The sequence below is a fragment of the Limanda limanda genome, chromosome 5, assembly GCF_963576545.1.
Source record: "Limanda limanda chromosome 5, fLimLim1.1, whole genome shotgun sequence".
Lineage (NCBI taxonomy): Eukaryota > Metazoa > Chordata > Actinopteri > Pleuronectiformes > Pleuronectidae > Limanda > Limanda limanda.
Genome location: NC_083640.1, coordinates 9,774,262 through 9,794,795, shown reverse-complemented (window position 1 = coordinate 9,794,795; position 20,534 = coordinate 9,774,262). Strand labels below are relative to the sequence as shown.

The 20,534-nt window shown below is 45.1% G+C and overlaps 1 protein-coding gene across 2 annotated transcripts in view; it reads left to right on the top strand.

The window, feature by feature from the left end:
- tcf7l1b (transcription factor 7 like 1b) overlaps positions 1-20,534 on the top strand; it is a 33,040-nt gene that overhangs the window by 10,147 nt on the left and 2,359 nt on the right. For both annotated transcript variants that reach the window (XM_061071461.1, XM_061071459.1), the window contains exons 4-7: positions 9,842-9,925; positions 17,466-17,601; positions 18,090-18,192; positions 18,766-18,849. In XM_061071461.1, the coding sequence (XP_060927444.1) occupies positions 9,842-9,925; positions 17,466-17,601; positions 18,090-18,192; positions 18,766-18,849 (407 nt within the window). The remainder of the gene's footprint in view (positions 1-9,841; positions 9,926-17,465; positions 17,602-18,089; positions 18,193-18,765; positions 18,850-20,534) is intronic.

Genomic DNA, 20,534 nt, shown 5'->3' with positions numbered 1-20,534 from the left:
TGACCTTATCTACTCAATTTAAAATTATGAGGTAATGTTCTTGATTAGTTATGAGTAATGGCTGTGGTTAGGGGCCTTGTGCTCCCTAGACATAAGACACTCTTAAGCGATAGCACCATTTCCCCCTTGTGACTTCCTCAGATGATCAGCATGATTGGGTTTCTTTGTTCTGAGATTTTGGGCTTCGATCACGTACTCAGGTTGATCTTTTGCGTCCTATCTTTTTGAGAATTGTGGATGATGAAGAGTCTCGTAGTAGGCGACGGCGATGGATGGAGCAGGGCTGGATGGCAGCTCCAGGCCTCCTCGGACATAATCCCTACAAATGTGACTGACTTATTTGCTTCAAATTTAGAGTAGCTACATTAGAAAAAAAGATCTAATCAGCCCTATATGACATGGAGTAGGCCAAGGAGCCCTTTTGTTTGATTTGTACATGGGATGGAGGAGCTGGCTATTGGAAATCCCTGAAGCAGGCTTTAGGGGCAGGTCTGATTCTCGTGTGAATTGGGGAGGCTCTATAGCTCTCGGCTGACTTGACTGGGGCTGTATGGGTGTGTTGGCAGGGGGAGCGCCGGTCATGAATAGGGTCTTTGACTACCTCAGACTTGCCCTGAAAGGCAGGACAAAGACCCTAGGGCAACGGCTTAGAGCCTCACAGCTGAGCTACAGAATGCTTGGCCCAGTCTTCCTCCCTCCTTGCCTGATTTAAATACTACAGTGGCTTTCAGCATTCTGGCGACGGAGGCCCGCATTCACCGGAGCACATTTACCATCAACTTTTCTCTCTGTTTGTGTTTACAGTGTGCTAATGCCGGGACCTGTTTACGTAACCCATTGTATAGACTCCGTCAGCGGCGCTGCTGAAAATGCATCAGTGACTCCTAAAACTGCCTGAAGATTATCTTCATGTTGCTCGTATTAAGCAGAATTTATTTTGCTCCACACTAACTGCTGGCATATGTGTTTGTCGCTGCTAAACACAACTCCTCTCTCATTATGGAGCATTCTTGTTGATCTCTGTTCAAGATGGCGATATTGCCCAATAAACAAGATGTAACCCGGTGCACAAGTCTAACTGCTCGATTGTTTTTGACAGATTGGTGCGACTCTTCGGCTTTCGAGATTTGCAGGGGCAGAATAAAAAGCCATAAATCTTTTCCGCAGAGTTAATGGGGTTATTTGAGTCCTGTCCAGACACTCTCTCCCCACAGAGTGTCTAGTTTCAGATGTCACTCAGAGCTTTGTTTGCCTCCCAGGGTGAAGGGTTAGAGGTTAAGGTTCAGGGCCAGTTGGCTGAGTGGCCACAAAAGCCCAGGCTTCCCCTCAGCACATCCGATCTCTTCTTCCACACCAACGTGCGGTCTCAATGAAGGGATCAGTTTGCAACATTTGTCTCTTCTTATTATAACCTCAAATTAATTTTCACTAACACGTGGTGTGATTGTTAGGGTTTGGTTCACAGTTTCACAAGGAGCTAAGATTCTGGGCTTTTAAACTGTAATTGTGTCTCAGTGGTAACTTGTGTAATTACGCAGTTACGGTTTTCGATTTGTTTAATTGCTTTTGTTGTGCAACTGTGTCGTATTATTACAGAAGAAAACATCTTTTAATTCATATTATTTGTAGAAGTCAAGATTTTCTGCTAAAAACATTCATCTTATGTTTGACGTCAGTCACATTTCTAGCAACAAAAAAAAAGACTTCTCCGTTTCTTTGTTCGAAACTTTGTGAGCCCATAGCCTCACCCTTGTCAGCCCCCACCCACAATCTCAACTTTTCTCCCTGCCCACCCCCTCCCACCCCCCACCCAAACATATCCTGCAGCCAGGTTTATTATGCCGTTTCACGCAGACCAAAATTGCAGCTGCATGGAGAACAATCTGGAGCACATTAGCTCAGGCGCTGTGATTTATAAATTGTTTCTCAGGCCATAAATCCCTGCTGTAATTGTGCACAAGCACCCCTCTCTCTCTCTCTCTCTCTTTCCCTCTCCGTTCTCTCTCTCCGTGCGTTTCTCCCTCTCTCTTGAGTAGCTTACAGTTCTTGGGTTAACACTTAATTGTTTGCAGAAGTGTGCAGTTTGCGTTGAGGAGAGGTTTGTTGCATTGTGGCTCACCTTTTTTGGGGGGCTCACCGAAAACAGAACTTCATGATAAAAAAAAACGTTTCTACTCGTATTTTTTTCTTCGCTTTTCCCTAAACCTTCTGTGTCAGGTGGTGCGAGACGAACGTCCAAAACGGGGACGTGAGCATTCGTCTTCAGCTGCATGTTGCTTTGGTTCGTGCTCTGCATTCCTGAATCCTGTGTAATTGTAAGGGGCCTCTCCTAAACTCTGTCCCTGGGAATCTGATATTTACAGCAGCCCCTGATCGTAATCACCTTGCCGTTCTCATTATATTGTATTGAAACTGAAAGATAGCAGCAGCTGTACGTATTGTATTAAATAGCATGTCCAGCCTTGAGCTCTCTGTGGGTCTGGTTAATGTAGTGAAGACATTTTCTGACTCGGAAAACCAGAACAGCCGATATTAATCAATGTGAGTTCGTCAGTAACGAATAATTCCTGTAATATCAACAGATGAGAAAATCTGACGTTCTCAAGTGTTGGCCTCATGTTTCAGCTCCGTTACGTTTGCTTCGCTTTCAAGAAACTTGATGTTCCTTGAAGAGGAAGGACTCAGCCTCATGCTCCGAAGGCTTTTCCTCCAAACCGTGAAAACCTATACGCACTTTACTAGAAAATGTATTCTATGCAAAGCTCCAGACGCGTAAGACGAGCCCTCGGATGTGAGCGTGAATTGAATTTATGGCCGAACCCCGTCGCTAGATCGTGATATAGCACTCGATACAGCAACGAGCAGCATGATGAAAATGAAGCCTCTAGATTTCAGGGGGAATGACTTTTACAAATGTTTCAGGTATAAAAACCGAATGCTCTGGCCACGTTCCAGACCTCCCTGCAGTCTGCTGACAATGCACATAACTAATCCTCGGGAATGTCATGGTAGTAACTTGTGCACTGTGTCGCACTTCGTAGGGGTTTAAAACGACCTATTAAAAATATTGTCTTATTCAGCTAGATCCAAGCATTGAGATTAATTTCTGTTTCAGCATGTTTTGTTATCAGATTTGGCCAGCTAGACGATTAGTTTCTACTGGTTAATTCAACCGATTTTTTTACTAAATTTAACATATTTACAGGTTTTATCAGTGTTATTTTGGTCATGTCCCTAAAAGCTTCTCAAAGCATTAATACATGATAGGGGTTTTTCATTTCTAACAGTCGGTGTCTGTGTCCATGTGTACGACGGGACCGGGCATACCTGTGGCTGGTGAATGTGTCTGTGTGTGTGTTTGAGTGGGACAGAGCCGGAGAGGGGAGGCGGGCGGCGGGGGGGGATGAGGAGAGCAGGAGACGCAGAGAGAGTGAAGTGAGCGTGAAGTTAGCAGTGGGGTGATAGGGATGTCAGGTAGTAAAAACTGAGATGAGGCAGAGCCCAGGAGTCTGTGGGGCCTGGAGATTTGCGCCTGCACTCGGGAGAGCAAACACAGGAGGCATCTGCAGGCAGCTGTGTGTACGTGTGTGTGTGTATGTGTGTGAGAGAGAACAGGGGGGGAGGGGCTGCCGCCGCTGCTCGGGACAGGGGGGTGGGGGTGTGGAGCTGGGTGGTGGTGAGGAGAGAGCAAGGAGGCGGGGGGGGGGGGGGGGGGGGTGGAGTGAACACAATCAGCCCTCTGTTTTCATAAGACTTGTGGTATGTGAGAGCAGAAACAAATGTGTTTAATTTAGGCCCTTTTTTTTCCCCTCCCTCTTGCCTTCTCCACCATACACCCACTTATGCCCACCTCCGTTTCACAAAACTGACTTTTTCCCTTCGAGATGCCTCAGTGCCTCTCCTCCTCCTGCCCCCGTCAGCTGCACTCGGGAAGAAGTTTTTAAGAAAAGAGCCAAGAAAAGCAACAAAAAAAAAAAAAGGGGGAAACAATCACCCACTGTGCCCTGTCAGGGGAAAAAAAGACAAACTCGTAGCAAATGTATTCAAAGTTACTCTCGGAGAAAGGGGGGTAAATATTTATCTGGAAAAAGAAGAAGAGAAGTATTATTTTTATGTCTTCGCAGAGACTTGATTGCTCTGCTGTGGTATTTGCCCTGTTCAGTGTGTGCTGGACTTATTATTGCCTCCTAAATGCCTTGGCAGCAAACTCCGTATTATACTGGTCACCCATGCTGTCTCCACTCAATTTGTGTTTGGTCATAAATGAAAAATTCAGGTCTCACTCTGGTGTCATTTGCGTAGACTTGGACGTGCAAAACACACACACACATTTGATTTCTAAGTTGAGCCTTACTGTAAACATCCAGCCAGCCTCTGCTAACCACCTCAAGTTCTGGAGTTAATTATACAGACGTTTACGGCTGTGAATGTCAATGAAACGGGGCTACTCCCCAAACAATAAAAAAAATCAGTGTTCCTGTGCGACTGGACAAACAATGTCACGGCACATGGAGGAGGAGGACGTCTTCTGACATTGGAGGTTTAGCCCGTCCTGACACCAGATCACACTGACACTGAGCGGAGCACCTTCCGCGACAATTGGAAGCAGATCTCCCAGGTACGGGAAACCGCATAACTGACTTCACATAATTGACTTGAACAGCTCCACTCTCTCCTCTCTTGTCTTTATGAGATGGCCTTGCTCTCACCAGATGCATAATTATTTTCCTGTGTTTCTAATTATACAGTGAGTTTTTATATGACCTGCTGTTGTGCCGTGTAACAGAATTACTCACTTATTCCTAAATCCAGCCTCAGTTTAAGGACTTTCCTGGAACTCCTCTCCGATTAACAGTACCTGAAAATCCTTGAGGCAGACGAGCGGCGATGGCGGCTCGGTTGAAAAACTCGTACGAGCTCTATGATAACACTCTACGGGCAGGAAGCAATAACTTAGAATCTTGTCTTGCAAAAAGTAAGAAAGAAGAAAAATAAACCCTGAAACAAATAATTGCTTGGGTTGCAAAAAAAATACAAACTCCTGCTGAAGTCGGTGCTCCCTCACTCACAGGGATAGAATGTTAAAGAAGCTTTTAAAGAGGGGTGGGGGTGGGGGGGGTACCTTGGCCCTGTTCTCTGTTAATGCTGTTTTATTACTGAAACAGCAGTAAATTCACTCCCTGGACTTTTCAAATAAACCCAGCCTGGCCTTGTGCAGAATATGTATGAGGCACTCGACTGCTCTGTGAGAATTTCTGTGTTGAATCTCGGAAATCTTTTGTTCAAAATGTGGACTGCAATTTACATGCAGCATAGCACCGCTGCAAGAATAATATTGTGTTCATTTTGGAATAAAAACAATCACCAGACCTACAATAGATTCTACCGTTGTTCTCTTAACCCCCCAGAAGGGACCAATAGAAACTATACGTGTGCTTCATATAGACGTAGATGACGCTTCGGGCCAAGTGTGGAACCATCTTGGAAAAACCTTGCCGCTGTGTTGTCGGGACCTCCCTCACGCTGCCTCCCCTCTCCTGCTCTTCTCTCTCCCTCTTTGCACTAATAGTTCTTTTGTGTACAAGAGCATGTTAAGAGGCCAATGAGCCTGGCCTTAATAGGGCCACGTTGCCATAGAAACCCCAGCACTCTGGATGTCTGACCTTTGACCCAGTTTTTTTTTACTGGCTGTGAAAAAGGGAGCAGGATGACCAACCAGGTCACAATAGATGCCCGGCGAATTGAGGGAGTAACCCTGTCATAGTCACTTAACTTCATTCCTCTATGGGCTAATGGACACTTCAAATGTGGTAGCCATTAGCAGAACGCTATTTCCACCGTAGCACCACCGGCTTGTCAGGGTTAATATCATGTAAACCAAGAGAATGGGATAACAGTGGTTCTTATCGTTATTTAATGGGTGTCTGATTAAGTACGGCTGATCTACAGAAAACCAGAAATCATCCATGGTCAGAAAAAAAACCTTACCTCTGCTCTGCACCACAATGTTTTTACGTCTCGGCCTTTCGAGATAGTTTAATTAATAACTTCCTCCGTGACTAATCTGCTTACTTCATATTGAACCGGATAATAGGACACGGTCCCCATTCAGCGGCCCAGTAGTGCATCGCGGGTCTGACCGGCTGAGCCGCTTGTCGTTTCCCCATCAATTACACAGTAATTAGCACAGTGACTGCCGAAGGTTTGCTTGAGAATTGTCAGCGCAATTGCTGCTAATGTTGGCAAACAATGAGCCTTACTGCAAACCCTAAGTCGAGGCGGGAGCTACTTATCACGCAGCCTTTGTCCCGGAAAGCTTGTAATTGTGTTTCATGCATAGATCAGGTTGAGGTGTCAATGGCCCGGCATGAGCAGCAGATATCAGCAGAGAAAACCACGGAGGGACTGTTGTGTCGGGGCCTGACTGGGCTATTGTATGGGGCTGTTGTTCATATGGGCAGGGGACAGTAATTAACACCTCGGCCAAACAGCAAGCTGTGTGGCCCATTTGTTTTCCGTTGGGGGGTAAAAGAAAACAATGGGGAGGGGTTCTCCACACAGTAGGTGATTGACATTATCTGCTGGAGCGATCCGCCGAGGCATTCCTGCTGCTCCGCTATTCACCACAACTTGGGCGAAGCCATTTCACAAGCGTCAGGCCTCGTCTGAGCCGCCACTTTATACAGAGGCGCTCTTTTATTTGTTTGCTCTTGATTGATTGAGTTAATCCAATTCAGCTCACATGTCTAGACCTATATCTGTTTAAACTAGTCATGATTTTTAGGCTTTTCCCAAAGTCAGTCTATCTTTTTAAATTTATTTCTATTTAACAATTGTTAACAAAAGTCTTATATATTTCTATTATTTGGTGGATTTAGCAGGATTATCGCTTCAGCTCTGAAGGCGGCAGATAGAAGCTAGAAAAGTTTGGGATTTTTCTCTGTCCTTTTGGCAGCGCGTGTGACTTAGTTTGACAGCAAATGTCCAGACATCTGTCTCTGCTCCATGCTCTGATGTTGGCCTGCAGTATGGCACCACACACTTCAGAGATGACAAAGACTCTTGGCTTGGTCCTCCTCCGCTCTGTGAGAGCGATGTAACAATTAGAACCCAGCTCTGGCAGGCCACATGCCCCTGAGCATATGTTGTATTCTCTCTGTACGAAAAACCAAAGGGCTCCAGTGCAGCTTCTTTGGAAAATTTCAGTGGCATCGCTGCCACCTTTGTCGCATCTGGGTCCTGTAAAAGTAGCACATTCTACTGATGTCTATTCTGAGTGTTGGAGGCAGCAGGGAAGCCTGGAAGACAATTAGAGAGCCACAGAAATGGATCAGCTAAACTTCACTTTAGCTGCACATTTCTTTCAGTTCTCTGTCCGAGTCTATTTACCACAGCTCCCATGCTGAAACTATGAGTCCCGGCCATATGTGTGTACTTTTTTTCTTCTAATAAGATAAGGGCATGTGTAAAGCATTACTAAATGTCTTCCAGTTAAATTGATTTTAGTTTTATGTTTCAATCTTTTACCGTAGTTAAATCCAGTCGTTATTAATCCTGTAGCTCTGTTCGAACTTTTCTCTCACACTTCCCTTTTTCTTGTCACTCTAACACTGAGAAAGTTTTTCGCTGTGCAGCACAGCCTGCAATTCCTCGCCTTTTGTTTCCTGAAACAACTCGTAGACCCACACCCCCCCCCCTTCCCTCTCTGTCTCATGTGTTAGTGAGCGGTGCGCTCGCTGCTTCTGGTCCGGACTGAAGCTAATGTGACAGTGTGCGGCTGGCATTACCTGGCTGGATGTTTCGGGGAGTGTGTGAACCGTTGCTCCACAGGGCACACTGGCAATTAAAAGAAAAGTAGACGCTCAGAAAAAAAAAGTGCCTGGGGGCATGTTCCTCAGTCCTGGCAGAAGCTGTCAAATAAGGGATGGATTGGGTGGGAGAGCAGCGGTGGGCACGGCTGGGCTCGACCAAACGCTCACAATAGCACTTGTTTCATTTGTGGAAGGACTCATGATTGACATAGATTAGACAGAGAAAACTGCATTGTTTTGGATTTTCTCTCTGGAGAGTAGCATTCATTAGGCACCCTGCACACAGCGGAGTAAAGTTTCAATAGGGAGCTAGCAGCCTCTAAAAGCAACTGCCTCCTGACAGTTGTATGGACTTGGGCCCATTAGTTGGAACCTACGATTCAGCCTTGAGCAGTATAGTGAAAATGAAGAGGGCTGATGTCAACTCTAAGAATTCCCCCCCTTTTTCGAAGGGAAAAAGGGTCCCCTTCCCCCTGCCTCAGAGCGCTGTTGGACCCCAGCTGTCAGGAAACAATACCCTCTGCCTGCTCCGACAAACTCATTCCTGAAAATGTTTTTTTTTCTCCCTCCTCTCCCTTTTCCTCCCTCCTGCCATAATGTCTTTTCCATTTTTAACCCACAGCCATCCAAGCTTCCTTCCTCCTTACAAATCCTGAGTGATGAATGAACTTTTAAAAATCAAATCCTGAATGCATGACTCCACCGGTTTACTTGTTTGTCATCATTTATCCTGCAGTGACTTTTGAAAAGTGGACAAAGCTTTGCATAGGTCCTTTAAGAGGGTTTGCCACTAATATGTGTGTCAGATACCATTTCTTGTCTTTCCATTCGTCAGATGTTTGCTTTGGGTGGACGCCAAACTGTTTGTGCACAGGAATTTATAAGCGCAATGCTATGTAAATGACAGGGATAGTAAACATTGCCAAATGAATGCAGTGGACGCTGGGTGAGATTGTGCAACCACCTCAGATACTCAGAATTCACTGCTCGTGACCAACTTTCATGCCCAAAAGGCAACATGAATATTAAACCACAATACTTTTATTTGTCTAGAATAAACAGAGTTGAATGAGCAAAGCATTACCTACGATAGGAAACCCATTTAATTAATTTCAAATTGTACCAGGGAGAAAATCCACATGCATGACAAGCTGCTGTATCCGGTATTTAAAGTGATTCATAAACCAGATGGTTGAGCCGTGCTTTCGGAGCTCCGGCCTCATGCTATCTGCATCGAAGGAGAATGAAAAAAAAAGAGAGAGGAAGAAGAAAAAAAGTTCAGCTTCTCGTATCGGGCTGTAAATCACAAAAACTTAGCCCCGACGCCATGTCACAGCAGCGGCAAATATGCAGGCAGCAGCAATATTGAGACCAACTGTGCTGGAAATCTTTGTGACAAGTTTGAAAAAAAAGAGGGGGGAAGGCAAACACTTTCACAACATCTTATGATAACTTTGATACATGTGTGAAAATACAGTAATAGTGACAGGAGGAGGAGTGGTGTTCGGGGTCAAATGGCCCACCCGATTGAGTCAGACAGACAGGTGTTACCTCCGAGGCCACAGCGCAACCTTTTTCGCGGCTGCTGCGTAGATGGGGCTTCCTTCCAGCTGTCTCTTCCCACCCCCTCAGCGATGGGCGCCCACAGCTGGCCTCCTGTTTTTCCTTGACAAACGGCAATTTCACAGTCTACCAGTCCGATGTGTTCACATCGTTCTCCCTGCTCTCCCCCGTGCCAGAAATGACTGTCTGACTCCAGCAGCAATGTGGCTCTCATACAGGTGTCTGCCGGAGCTCTCTGCGGGTTTGACACCATTCATAGCACTTTTCCACGCTCTATGAAAAGATGCAATCCCTGTGGTCCAGTAATTTTTAAAGTTTTAAGGAGTGATTTTCTGCACTTTTGACACTTTTGGCCGTTGGTTTTAATATCGTTCCTATTTTTCCTCCAGATTTTATTACTGAGCATGTTTTCCCTGCAGTTTGTCTGGTCTTGTTGTTTAACTCTGCTCCTCTCCTCTCACCCGCAGTACCTGCAGATGAAGTGGCCTCTTTTGGACGTTCCCGGATCTGCAGGACTAAAAGACTCCCGCTCCCCAACACCAGGACATTTAGTAAGTGGACATTTTTTTATCAAGCCCCCAAAAAATGCATAAACTGCAGGTTAAGCAGGATTCTTGTCGGAGTTAAGCTCAAGTTTCTTGTGTTGTTTCGATTCAGTGCACGCATCAGTAAGTTTGTGTGTGGGGGACGCTGCCCAAAGTGGGTTTGGCGAAAGAGAAACATGGCTGGTTGGAGGAGGAAGGAGAAAATTGCCCATAATTTCCACATTAAAATTTCACACACCAAATAACTGAACCATGGTGGTCAATAACTATGAATCGGAACACCAGCAAAATCTCACAGTTTAGCTTTCCCTCGTTTTGTGGCACTAATAAAACATTTCCCTTGGGCTACTTGCGTCGGGACTTTATCCAATTATCAAACAAATCATGTCAACTTATTGGGAGGAATCCATTTACTGTAAACCATATCAATTCTGTAATCAAACTATCACCATAATGTGGTTACTCGCAATAATTAAGTTGTGGTGTGCATGTAAATGTGCCGGTTCCCACCCATGCACCGCTACAGCACCCGCAGGACAACTGCTGAACACGCTGTCTGTCTTTGCCACATTAACTCCACCGTAAATCTCTCAAGTGTGAACCTCCCTGCCTGGACTTCACCACGCAGGTGTGAACTAGTCATCACGGTGTCTCACTCCAGTCAGACAATGCAGGGCCTCAGCAGACCTGTTTGGTTAGTGGCCGTGCTGAGGGACGTGTGTTTGGGATTCAAAAACAACAGATAACACGACGCATCTATCTCGACATCTCACTGGGCTCGATTGTTTCAGGGCGTTTTTCTTGTTCGGGGAGTCTTGTCAAACGGTGCGTGGAGCAGAAAGCCACAATCACTACACTTCAGTAATAAGAAACGTTGCGGCTCAGCCCCTTGACCTCACATACCCTGGCTAGACGCGCTGGCCGAGCTTGTGGTTGAATCCCTGCATCTGCAGCGATGCACATGACAAAGTCCTCATTCAGGGCAGTCAATAGGATCTTGTTGTGATGGGGACAAAGTTTGCTCATGGGAATCCAGGACAGACTTAAGTCTCAATGGAAACCAATTAAAGATATTTAATTAGAATAAATGCTGACCTTCCAGTGACTCTGCTGATGTTTCCCGGAGAAACAGTCAAGTCAATTTTATTTACATAGCGACAATTCATAACAGAAGTTGTCTCAGGGCACGAAGCGCAGGTCTAGACCATACAGACAGCTTTAAACCAGATTTTTATATATATAAGTCGACATTCTAAAAAAAGTGATTATGGTAATAACAAGTGCATTTGAAGGAAGTGAAAGCACAGCAATGACTGAGTTGTCTGCTGGATTGTTTCGCTTTACTTTTCAAGTGGCTCCTGTGTTTCTTATCTATGTTTCTTATTTGGCCTTCATCTCTGTGAACGTCACTGAACCAGAAAAATCAATACAGATAGAAACATTGTTGAGGACTGTAGAAAACACTTTTCTGGTAGAATTGCTATTCACATTTTCTGAATAATAAGTAGCCTTCACTTTGTGCACATAAATACAGAAACAGCCAAGATTGGAGCAGTTGTTATTTTGCGTCGTGCGTGTATATTGAAAAATGCTTGTACATGGGAAGTTATATATACTTAAACAGGATCTATGACATCATTAGAAGGCTTCTTCGTATCTTTGATTTTAACACTGTTAAAGTTAATACTTTAGCTTTATTATTACGGTTTTACAGATTTTATCCCAGTTTGATGAGACAGCTTTAATGGGCAGCCTGAGGCACAGAAATATGAGATAACATCATTGTCTTAAAACTCGTGCTACACTGTAATTTAAAAGCAGTATAAAATGTGAGGAAGTTCACAGAAAGTGTAACAGTTCTCATAATGTGAAATAAAAAAAGGAAGTCCCCATGCTTGATCTGCTGACCTGTTAGCAGAGGATCATTTGATGTGTTGTGGGAAAGGATAATACTGGGGTACAGAGGGTAGAGAGTGAAGCACCCCGGCTCTGCCCTTACCCCCCACTCTGGGCCGGGAGCCCACATGCCCCTCTGGTGTGCGGCTGCCGCTGACAGGGAGCCAGGCTGATTATGTGCTCATTACTCCAGCCGAGGAGAGAGAGAGAGAGGGAGATGTGGGAGGGGAGCAGCAGGCTGGCTCCCCAGGCCTCCAGTCTCCCCAGGCCCCAACACTGCACTAATGAGAGCAGGGGGAGCGGATGGGCACACGTGGGGGGCCAGGGATTACTGCCCAGGGCCAAGAGGAGCCGGAGAGAGAGACCTGGGGAGAGGCGGTGAGGAGACACCAGCAGGGACTCCTGAAGCAGACCTGTTCTCCTGCAGTCCTTCTGCGAGCACGGGTTCAATCTGATGTTGTGTTTGAATGACAGACCGACCTGATATTCATGATATCTTGTCGAGGGACATATTCTATTTGCAAATTTGTTTCGTGTAATGATAGCTCACTGAGAAGGGCAGTCAAATTCATAAATGTAAGACAATGCTGATATTTGATATTTTTCTTGAATGGTATCATCTCACATATGTCCGTGGAGATCCATTTGATTATTGTTGCTTAATTTAAATGGATTTCTGCTAATTCTGGCAAATATATAACAAGAGGAGACAATGTCAAAATGGAGAGCGGAGCATTCTGTGTGGACGAAGAGACCAGGGAAGGAATGTCCTGTCACTGCAGATTGGCTCCATAAGGCCTGTATGCTAATCGGAGCCTGCTCCGGCCTGAGATCCTCAATTATTCAACAGACAGGTTTGTTTAGCATTCACTTGGTATTGCTTTTTGGTAGTAATGCTGGTGGTGGTGTTAGTTGGGTAGGGTGGGAGGACTGGGAAAAAGCTTTGCTATGAATCACACCTCACCCCACCGTGCAGGCACACACACACACATGCATTCACGCACACATGTGTCCAGCCCCCCAAAAACCCCCCATATCAGCTCCTGTGTTCAGAGGGCTGCCTTCTAATGAATAATATATCAAAGGTGCTGCAGGGCTTGGTGATGCAGTATGAGGAACTTGTCAGCCCATCAGTAGTGGCCGAGCTCGGCCAGGGAGCAGCGGAGAGCAGAGCAGGAAGCAGAGGTGGTGCGGCTGTCCGAAATATCCGCCTCTCCGCCTCATCTTTCACAACGTACCCGACTCACAGTCATTCACCGTCTGCTGATAATGATGTCTGATCTGCGTGTACTCCCCTCACCGAAGTCATTCAGTCGATCGCAGTAATCTGTCCACAAGACCTATTCTCCGTGTCATTACCGACTACACTGACTGCTACTGTTGCGCCAGATCCGAAGGAGCTGTGACTCTTTAACGAGGCAGAACTGACCCGAGTGCCAGTTTCTCTCTCACCTATCAGATCACGACGCGCTCAAATATGTGCTGATCTTCACTTGACAGGGACACAAGAATCCCCCCCTTTGTTTCAGCTGCGTCCAGAGTAATACAGCCAACGAGGGACCCGGTCCTGTCAGCATGTCATAAGTCACTTAGTCACCGAATTGTTTAAGTGAATTGAAGTGACAAGGCCGAGAGCAGCATTCCATGGATGCCTTTTGTTCCCTGCATGTGTCTGGTGCAGGCGTCTGCTCTCATCAGGGCTGCAGGACAGTTTAATTCCAGATATGAACTGAAAAAGATGCATTTTTTTCCCCCACCTTCTCTCAAAGTGATACATACACTTGCTTTCGACCTATATCCGTTCAGTTAGACTTTTGACTGGGGGTCTGGTGAGACTTTCTCGTTTTGCATTAGGCAGCGAACAACCGGGATCCATCATGAAATCAAAGGCTTTGGGAGGACTGAACTGAATACTGATCTGAGGCCTGCAGCCCTGCTGGGCCACTGCAGAGACAAGATCCTCTTCAGAGAAGGAATAAGGAGCCAGTGCTTTGATTCCAGCCAAACTCAGAAATGAACAAATCTGGGATCGCAGAGCCAGTGAAAATTGCAGAGACGCTGTTTATTTGCAGCAGAAAATAATGTTTCAAAATATTTATTAGCACAGTTGATCCCAGTGAGATTAGTTTTGTGTTTGTGTCCATATTCGCTGTGCTGATTTTCTTAACCCTCTCAATTGATTTAATGACCACTGGGGATATTCACAGCAGTAATATGACGCCGCTCCGCTCTGTATTATTCTAACCTAGAATATTCCTGCCACTGACCTTTTCGGAGGCGATGACCAGACGCCGAGCCCACGTTGTCAGTGATGAATGACATAGTTTGCCATGGTTGATTTTAAAGACATACGACACGCTCTGTCCCCTCTCACGTCCGCTTCCTGTTGGCGTTGACAAACAAGGCTTGGATTTCTCAGCATGCCAGGCATTCTTTTCACCCTGTCTTTCCTGGAGTTTTGAAAGGCCTCTGAGCCTCCCACCCAGAATCGCCGAGCATAAAGCCACACAAAGCTGCGGGGTTATTCAGTTTGTTCTAAGCTCTCTTCCCCATCGGCTGTTTGCCTAGTAATTCAATTCAGATGTGCAGGATCCAAAAACATGTTTGCTTGAATGAAATCCACCCCTCCACCCACATTGACCAAGGACTGTGCTTTTCTTAGCGCCGTTCCAAGTTGGACAGCCAAATGAGGTACTGCCACCTCGGCCTTTTTAGCATCGAACCCCCTTAAGAGACAGACATCTTTTCTCTGCATCGGCTCGGCAACTTTTAGCCGTGTGTGTTTTTTTCTTCTTTTAAAACATTCCTGTTACTATGTCCAGTGGCTCTAAGACTTGTTCTGTGTGTTTTAACTCGCTGGCTGTGAGGTATGCGCCACTGCAGACATGTTTGCAACAAGCGCGTCTGTGTAAAGAGCCCGATTTCTGTCTGTCGATGCAGATACCATCTGGTTCCAGGTTGGGCTTTATCCCTCCTATCACGTCCATGTTGTTTATATTTAAAACACGGCTCATGTTCCTTGTGGTTTCCTTATTACACTTTGCTAGTGGGTCATGAAACCAGACGTATGAAGATGTCATGGGGTGGAGGAATATTACCTCTACACATAAGGCAAGTGAAAGAAGCCATTGATACATTAGTGTTTAGGTTTAAGTCACGATTGAGCCATTAGTCTAGTTTTTTCAGTTTTACTAAACCGTATCTTATGCTCTCAGAGCTCCGGGGGAAGTTGATATATTCAAATTAGTTTAAAAATTAAAAAAATTATTAAATGTTTGATAAAGCCTTTATTTCTCAGAAACAAACAAGTAGGGTAAAAGTCAGAACAGCTTTTCCCCTCCACGCTTTGTCGTGCTGCTGAAGTGAAATAGCAGCCCAGAGTTGAAACTAGTGCCTGCGAACTTAGACACATGTTACAAGCACACGATTGGTGTATTCCAGGATATGAATAATGAATGGACATCATTTCAGATTCTCACAGAACTGCTTCCCAAAATGTGTTGGCACCCAGGTCTAGAGGTCTCGAACAGCGCTCACAATATAGGGAAAAAGCAGGCGTATTGTACATGAAGTGGAACAACAAAGCACAACTTAAATATACATGACGTGTGGGACCTGGGATTTCAACTCTATCTCTGCCACGAAGCTTTATCAAAGCCTTTTTCTGTGTTGTGTGAAACCACCGTTATGTGACCTCATATGAGCTAAAGGCCAATTTATACATTTGTATTAAAGAGGCAGGTATTCTACAATGTAGCCTCACATGCACCTCTGTAAGCTACATCCATATTAAACTCTGCAGCAGTGATAATCCCCGTCCATTCTAACAAACCTGAAAATATGTATCACATGACAATGTTGGTTGCTTAAGAAAGCAGAAAATACTAAGAACGTTAAAAAATAAACAATGGTGAAAAGTCAGATAAGGGATTCATTCTCTTCGATCGAAAGCATTACTGTTTGCAATCATCTCATTCAAACTTCAACACAGCCGAGTTTTGGGACCTGTAGTGTTTCCAAACTTTTTCTGTGATTTAAAACTACCATTATTGTGGATGAAGCCTTAGAAATTTAACGGAAGCTTAACTCAAAAACTAAATCCCCCAAATGGTTACACACACACCTTCTTATCTCCTTGTCCTTATCTCTTTCAGTAATTTCACTAAAAGTAACTTTTAATAGTTATTTTGTTATGTTATTTAATTATTTAATAGCCACAACTCAGTCAGGATCTGCTCAGTTTGAAGCTCACACATAATGACATAGAAACCTGGTCGCACACCAGTGTTCTGGTGGTGTAAGCTCACTAAGGTTCAGGCCGCTTGCTCAGTGGCCGGGGTTGATCCAGTGCAGAAGCATAAAGCAGGCTTAAGTCTGGAGAAGCCAACAAAAAGAAAGAACTACTCCTGAGCAAAGTGTTCTTAATATAGCCGTGTGTAACACCAGTAAATATTTTTCCTCACTCCAACTGGAATTACCAGAATCAAAGCACGCTTTTTAGACATGGGAGAAACCAATTGAGTAAAAGATTTAAAAGGAGGAAAAGGTTGGACCCCAAAAAAAAGTGGAATGAAAAAAAAAAAAAAAAAAAGCCACACTTTGGAACAATTCTGAGCAGCGTGAGGCAGGAGAGTGTACAGACGTCTCAATGCGAACCTTGTTCCCGAGCAGACCACGTTGGGGAGAAACGAGAGGTTTGGATGGGGGTGGGGGAGGGATGTTGAAGAAAGGTTAGCTTGGAGGAACAAGACTCCTTTCTCCCCCGCCACACCACCCCTCCCCGGCCCCCACCCGTTGACCCTCCCATGTGACAAGTTGAGCCAACAAGTGCTCCATTCAGCCGGGCAGCGAGAGGAAATGACTGTGAGGCTGAGCGCTGCCTAATGAAAGTAGAGACGCTGGTTATTATTATTGTCTTCATCATCTTTGTCCCGGTTTTATTGCTGGTTGGACGTCGACCAGGACCCGAACTTATTTCAGAAAGTGTTGTTGAACTATGAAATGATCCAGACAGAGTTTCACCTATCTACTCTCTGGTCTTCGGCTCTTATCTGCAGTTACACAGGGTTTTTGGTGTTTTTTATAAGGCTTGGGTTGCCTGTGGTGTAACGCTGCGGTGCGATCCACCCATGGGTGTCTGCTTATTTCCGTCGAGAGGCTGCTGTGAGACTGAGTGGGAGATGATGTCTCCACTTGTTTACGGGTATTCAGTTTACCTTCGCCTGATTGTGTTTGTTTGTGGCCTGCTGGTGTGACTTCTGGACTCTGTGGCACCGTTGTTTTTCTTGCTGGACTGAACAAACAGTTTGCTCCTCAGCTAAATAACTGTAATGCTCTTGGCATGTCTCTGTAAGGCTTCTGAGTGTTCCTTGGTGCCGGTCCAGATTGCATCACAGGGCTGGTCACACGCACAGACTGTGATGTTTACCATGGAGGGCACACACACACACACACACACACACACACACACACACACACACACGTGATGACCTATTTACTTCATACTCTTTTGGACAATGGTCACAAGAAATCATGTGCAGTATGAGATAATAATGTACTTGTTTCAGCAAAGTAACTCTGTTCACTCTGTTTTGAATGTCGTGTCCGTCTCTGGCGCTTATTAACTGTCTGTTCTCCTCTTCCTCAACAGTCCAACAAAGTCCCAGTGGTGCAGCACGCCCACCACGTCCACCCACTGACGCCGCTCATCACCTACAGCAATGAACACTTCTCCCCCGGCACGCCGCCGTCGCACCTCTCCCCAGAGATCCTCGACCCAAAGACAGGTGACGTCTCATCAATTCACTTAACTCCACACTGAAAATCTTAAAGTGACAATAAAACTTGACTTGAAATGTGGCTGTAAAAATTGTAGTTTCTTTTTTCTTTTTTTTCTTTTTTACGGAGCTCAGAGGCTTCAGTTCTTTTCAGTTACCATGACTTCAGATAGTGATGAAAAGACTCAGCAGACAAAAGCATTGAATCATCGACAGAAAACTGCATTGAATTCAAACTAAAGTGCTCTAACGAGCCTGACAGGGTCATGAAGCAGGTTTCTGAGCTCAGTCAGTTGCTTTTCCTCCCCCCTGGAAATCACCAGAGAGAATTCACCACAGCATCTGTGGAGGATGAAACTACAATTCCTATACAAATACATTTCAAGCCGGTGCTCAAACGACAAATTAACAAGGGGTTTTGAAAAGATTTTTATTCGAGGATTAAAAAAAAGAGCTTGCATTCTAAAAGCAGTTTTTTCTGTCTGTATCACCTGCAGGTATCCCCCGGACACCTCACCCATCAGAGCTCTCTCCATACTACCCCCTGTCTCCCGGTGCTGTCGGCTCCATCGCTCACCCTCTGGGTTGGCTCATGTCACAGTAAGTCCCATATCCTGTCAGCTGATGTGTTCTGTTCCCTAAAAGTGTGAGAACTTGTTTTTTTTCCTTTTCAGAAACTATATTGACATGACATGATATTACCCGGGAATATGTTGGTCAGGCTTTTTTAAAATCACTTTGTTCTGCAAGTACAGTATGTTCACTTGATATGATGTGTCATCACTCCACAGTTAATGTTGATGATACTAATGTTGTCTATAAAAAAAAATGTTTAAAGTTCAAGTTAGGTCAAGCATGAATAAAAACATACAAAAGACACACTTTTAAGAAAAACATCAAAATATATAATGAGTTGTATCCTTCATAGTGTAAGTGCAGGTGATTCAAATCAGCACAATACTAAATGAAAACATCCAAGTTCACCAGGAGGAATTTATGAACATTTATGGGGTTTTCTACGGGTCTCATAATCAATTGCAACGGTGGTGTTGCACAAGTGGGGGATTTGAGTTGATGAGTAAAGGATTAGTGCTGGTTGGTTTGCAGTCGGCTGTGTTTGATCCACCTCTCGCCACAGCTTTCACTCACTCTGTCCCCCTCTCTGTCTCTCAGGCAGGGCCAGTCCATGTACTCCATCCCTCCGGGGGGATTCCGTCACCCCTACCCAGCGCTAGCGATGAATGCCTCCATGTCCAGGTGAGCAGATCATATTCCGCAACACCCCCCTACATCCTCCACACACATGCTGTAATCACGTCCGCCCCCTGCCCCCCTTGCAAGCCTATTTAGACGGGGTAAATAAATGGATGGTGTGCACCTAAAGTTCCCATTGTTAAGCTTTGAATACAACATTTTATGGAAATCTCACAAATCTTGTTTGGAATGATGTCTGCAGAATTTCAAAAAGTTACTTTTGAAAAAAAAAACAACTGTTGGATCACGGACAGCCGGCGGCATCAGGACTACAAAGGGATGTGAGGTCTAAGTCTATCATAGACAAGTTCAGCTTCCTAAATAGAGCGGACGCGTTATTGGCATTCAGTACCCCTCTGCTGTGTTCCCTCTCAGAGCTAAACTTCTGTGGTCAGACCAGTGTGCTGAGCCATAACACACACACAGACACACACATACACACGTAGCAGAGAGATGAAAGGGCTGAGAATCGATCAGGACAAATCAAAGCTCATCTGAACCTACACGTCCCATCAGACTAAACTCTCTGACCCTCTGTCAGAATTGGAAAGATTTGTAGCGGGCCTTCCGGTGTTGGTTTGAGATGAAATATTCAGAGAGGTGTGTCTGTGATCGATAGCATGTGCAGCTCCATCCTGAGGTGAACTCACCACGATCAGATCCTCACATGCCTTACACACATTCCAAAACTATCTACTGCGTCGGATTCAGTGCATTCCAAACATTGCACCGATCAACACACACACACACACACACAAACAAAAACACACACACCAGTCGATCAGGACATGAACCTTAATAGGAGCATTTTTTTTAAATGTGTATCTTGACTGCTTGCCGTCACTTGCAGCAGCTGCAGCCGAGTGATTCACTGGAGACTTAGCAGGATGTTTACCCACACAGTCATTATAGGTTTATTACCAAGGGAATGATATGGCACCTCCTTGTTTATACATTATAAATTATTAAATACATCAGAGCAAATAGGAAGCGAAATATCAACTCCTGATTAAGACGGTTTCACTTTATAGAGGCAGTGATAGTGAACGTTGACTGAGTGAAAAGAAGCCTTTTACCACCTTCCTGTGTGAGCTCTCGTTACCTTCAGTGCAGTTTATTGTTGTTCTTGATGGATAGAAACAGATAAAGAGCTTCAGCACAAGTTCACTGTGGGTTGATCCACACTTTTCACCTCATGCAAGTGCCTGGCCACACTGCGCATTGTCCGGTGTAACATGTTCAGAGGCTTAAATAGAGGAATTTCAACACTATAGAACTGTAACGTTAGTATGATAGAGCGGTTTGGAGCTTTGTCCATTACAATGCTCCATTGTATTAACAATTGGAAAGTGGGAGAGCCACTTTGTAAAAGGTGATCTGTGTGGACGGCTGTCAGAAAGCTCTCCACGGTCTGGAACGTGGTAAGGAAAGTGGTTTCAGGTGTCATGGCCATGCTGTCACCATGGTAACAACACACTTCACTTTTCTCCTGCCATCGCAGAATAAAGGGGCTTTTGAAAAAGTCTTTATTTGAACAAAAAGCAAGCATGAAACTCTTTGTGCATATGAATTAAGTCTAGACAGACGCAGTAGGCGCTATTGATTTTTATTTCCACCGGGTAAGGCCGGGCAGTAACATGCCAAGTTAGTCAGGCCTGCTCAGAAACGTGCTGTCAAACCCAGCCGTT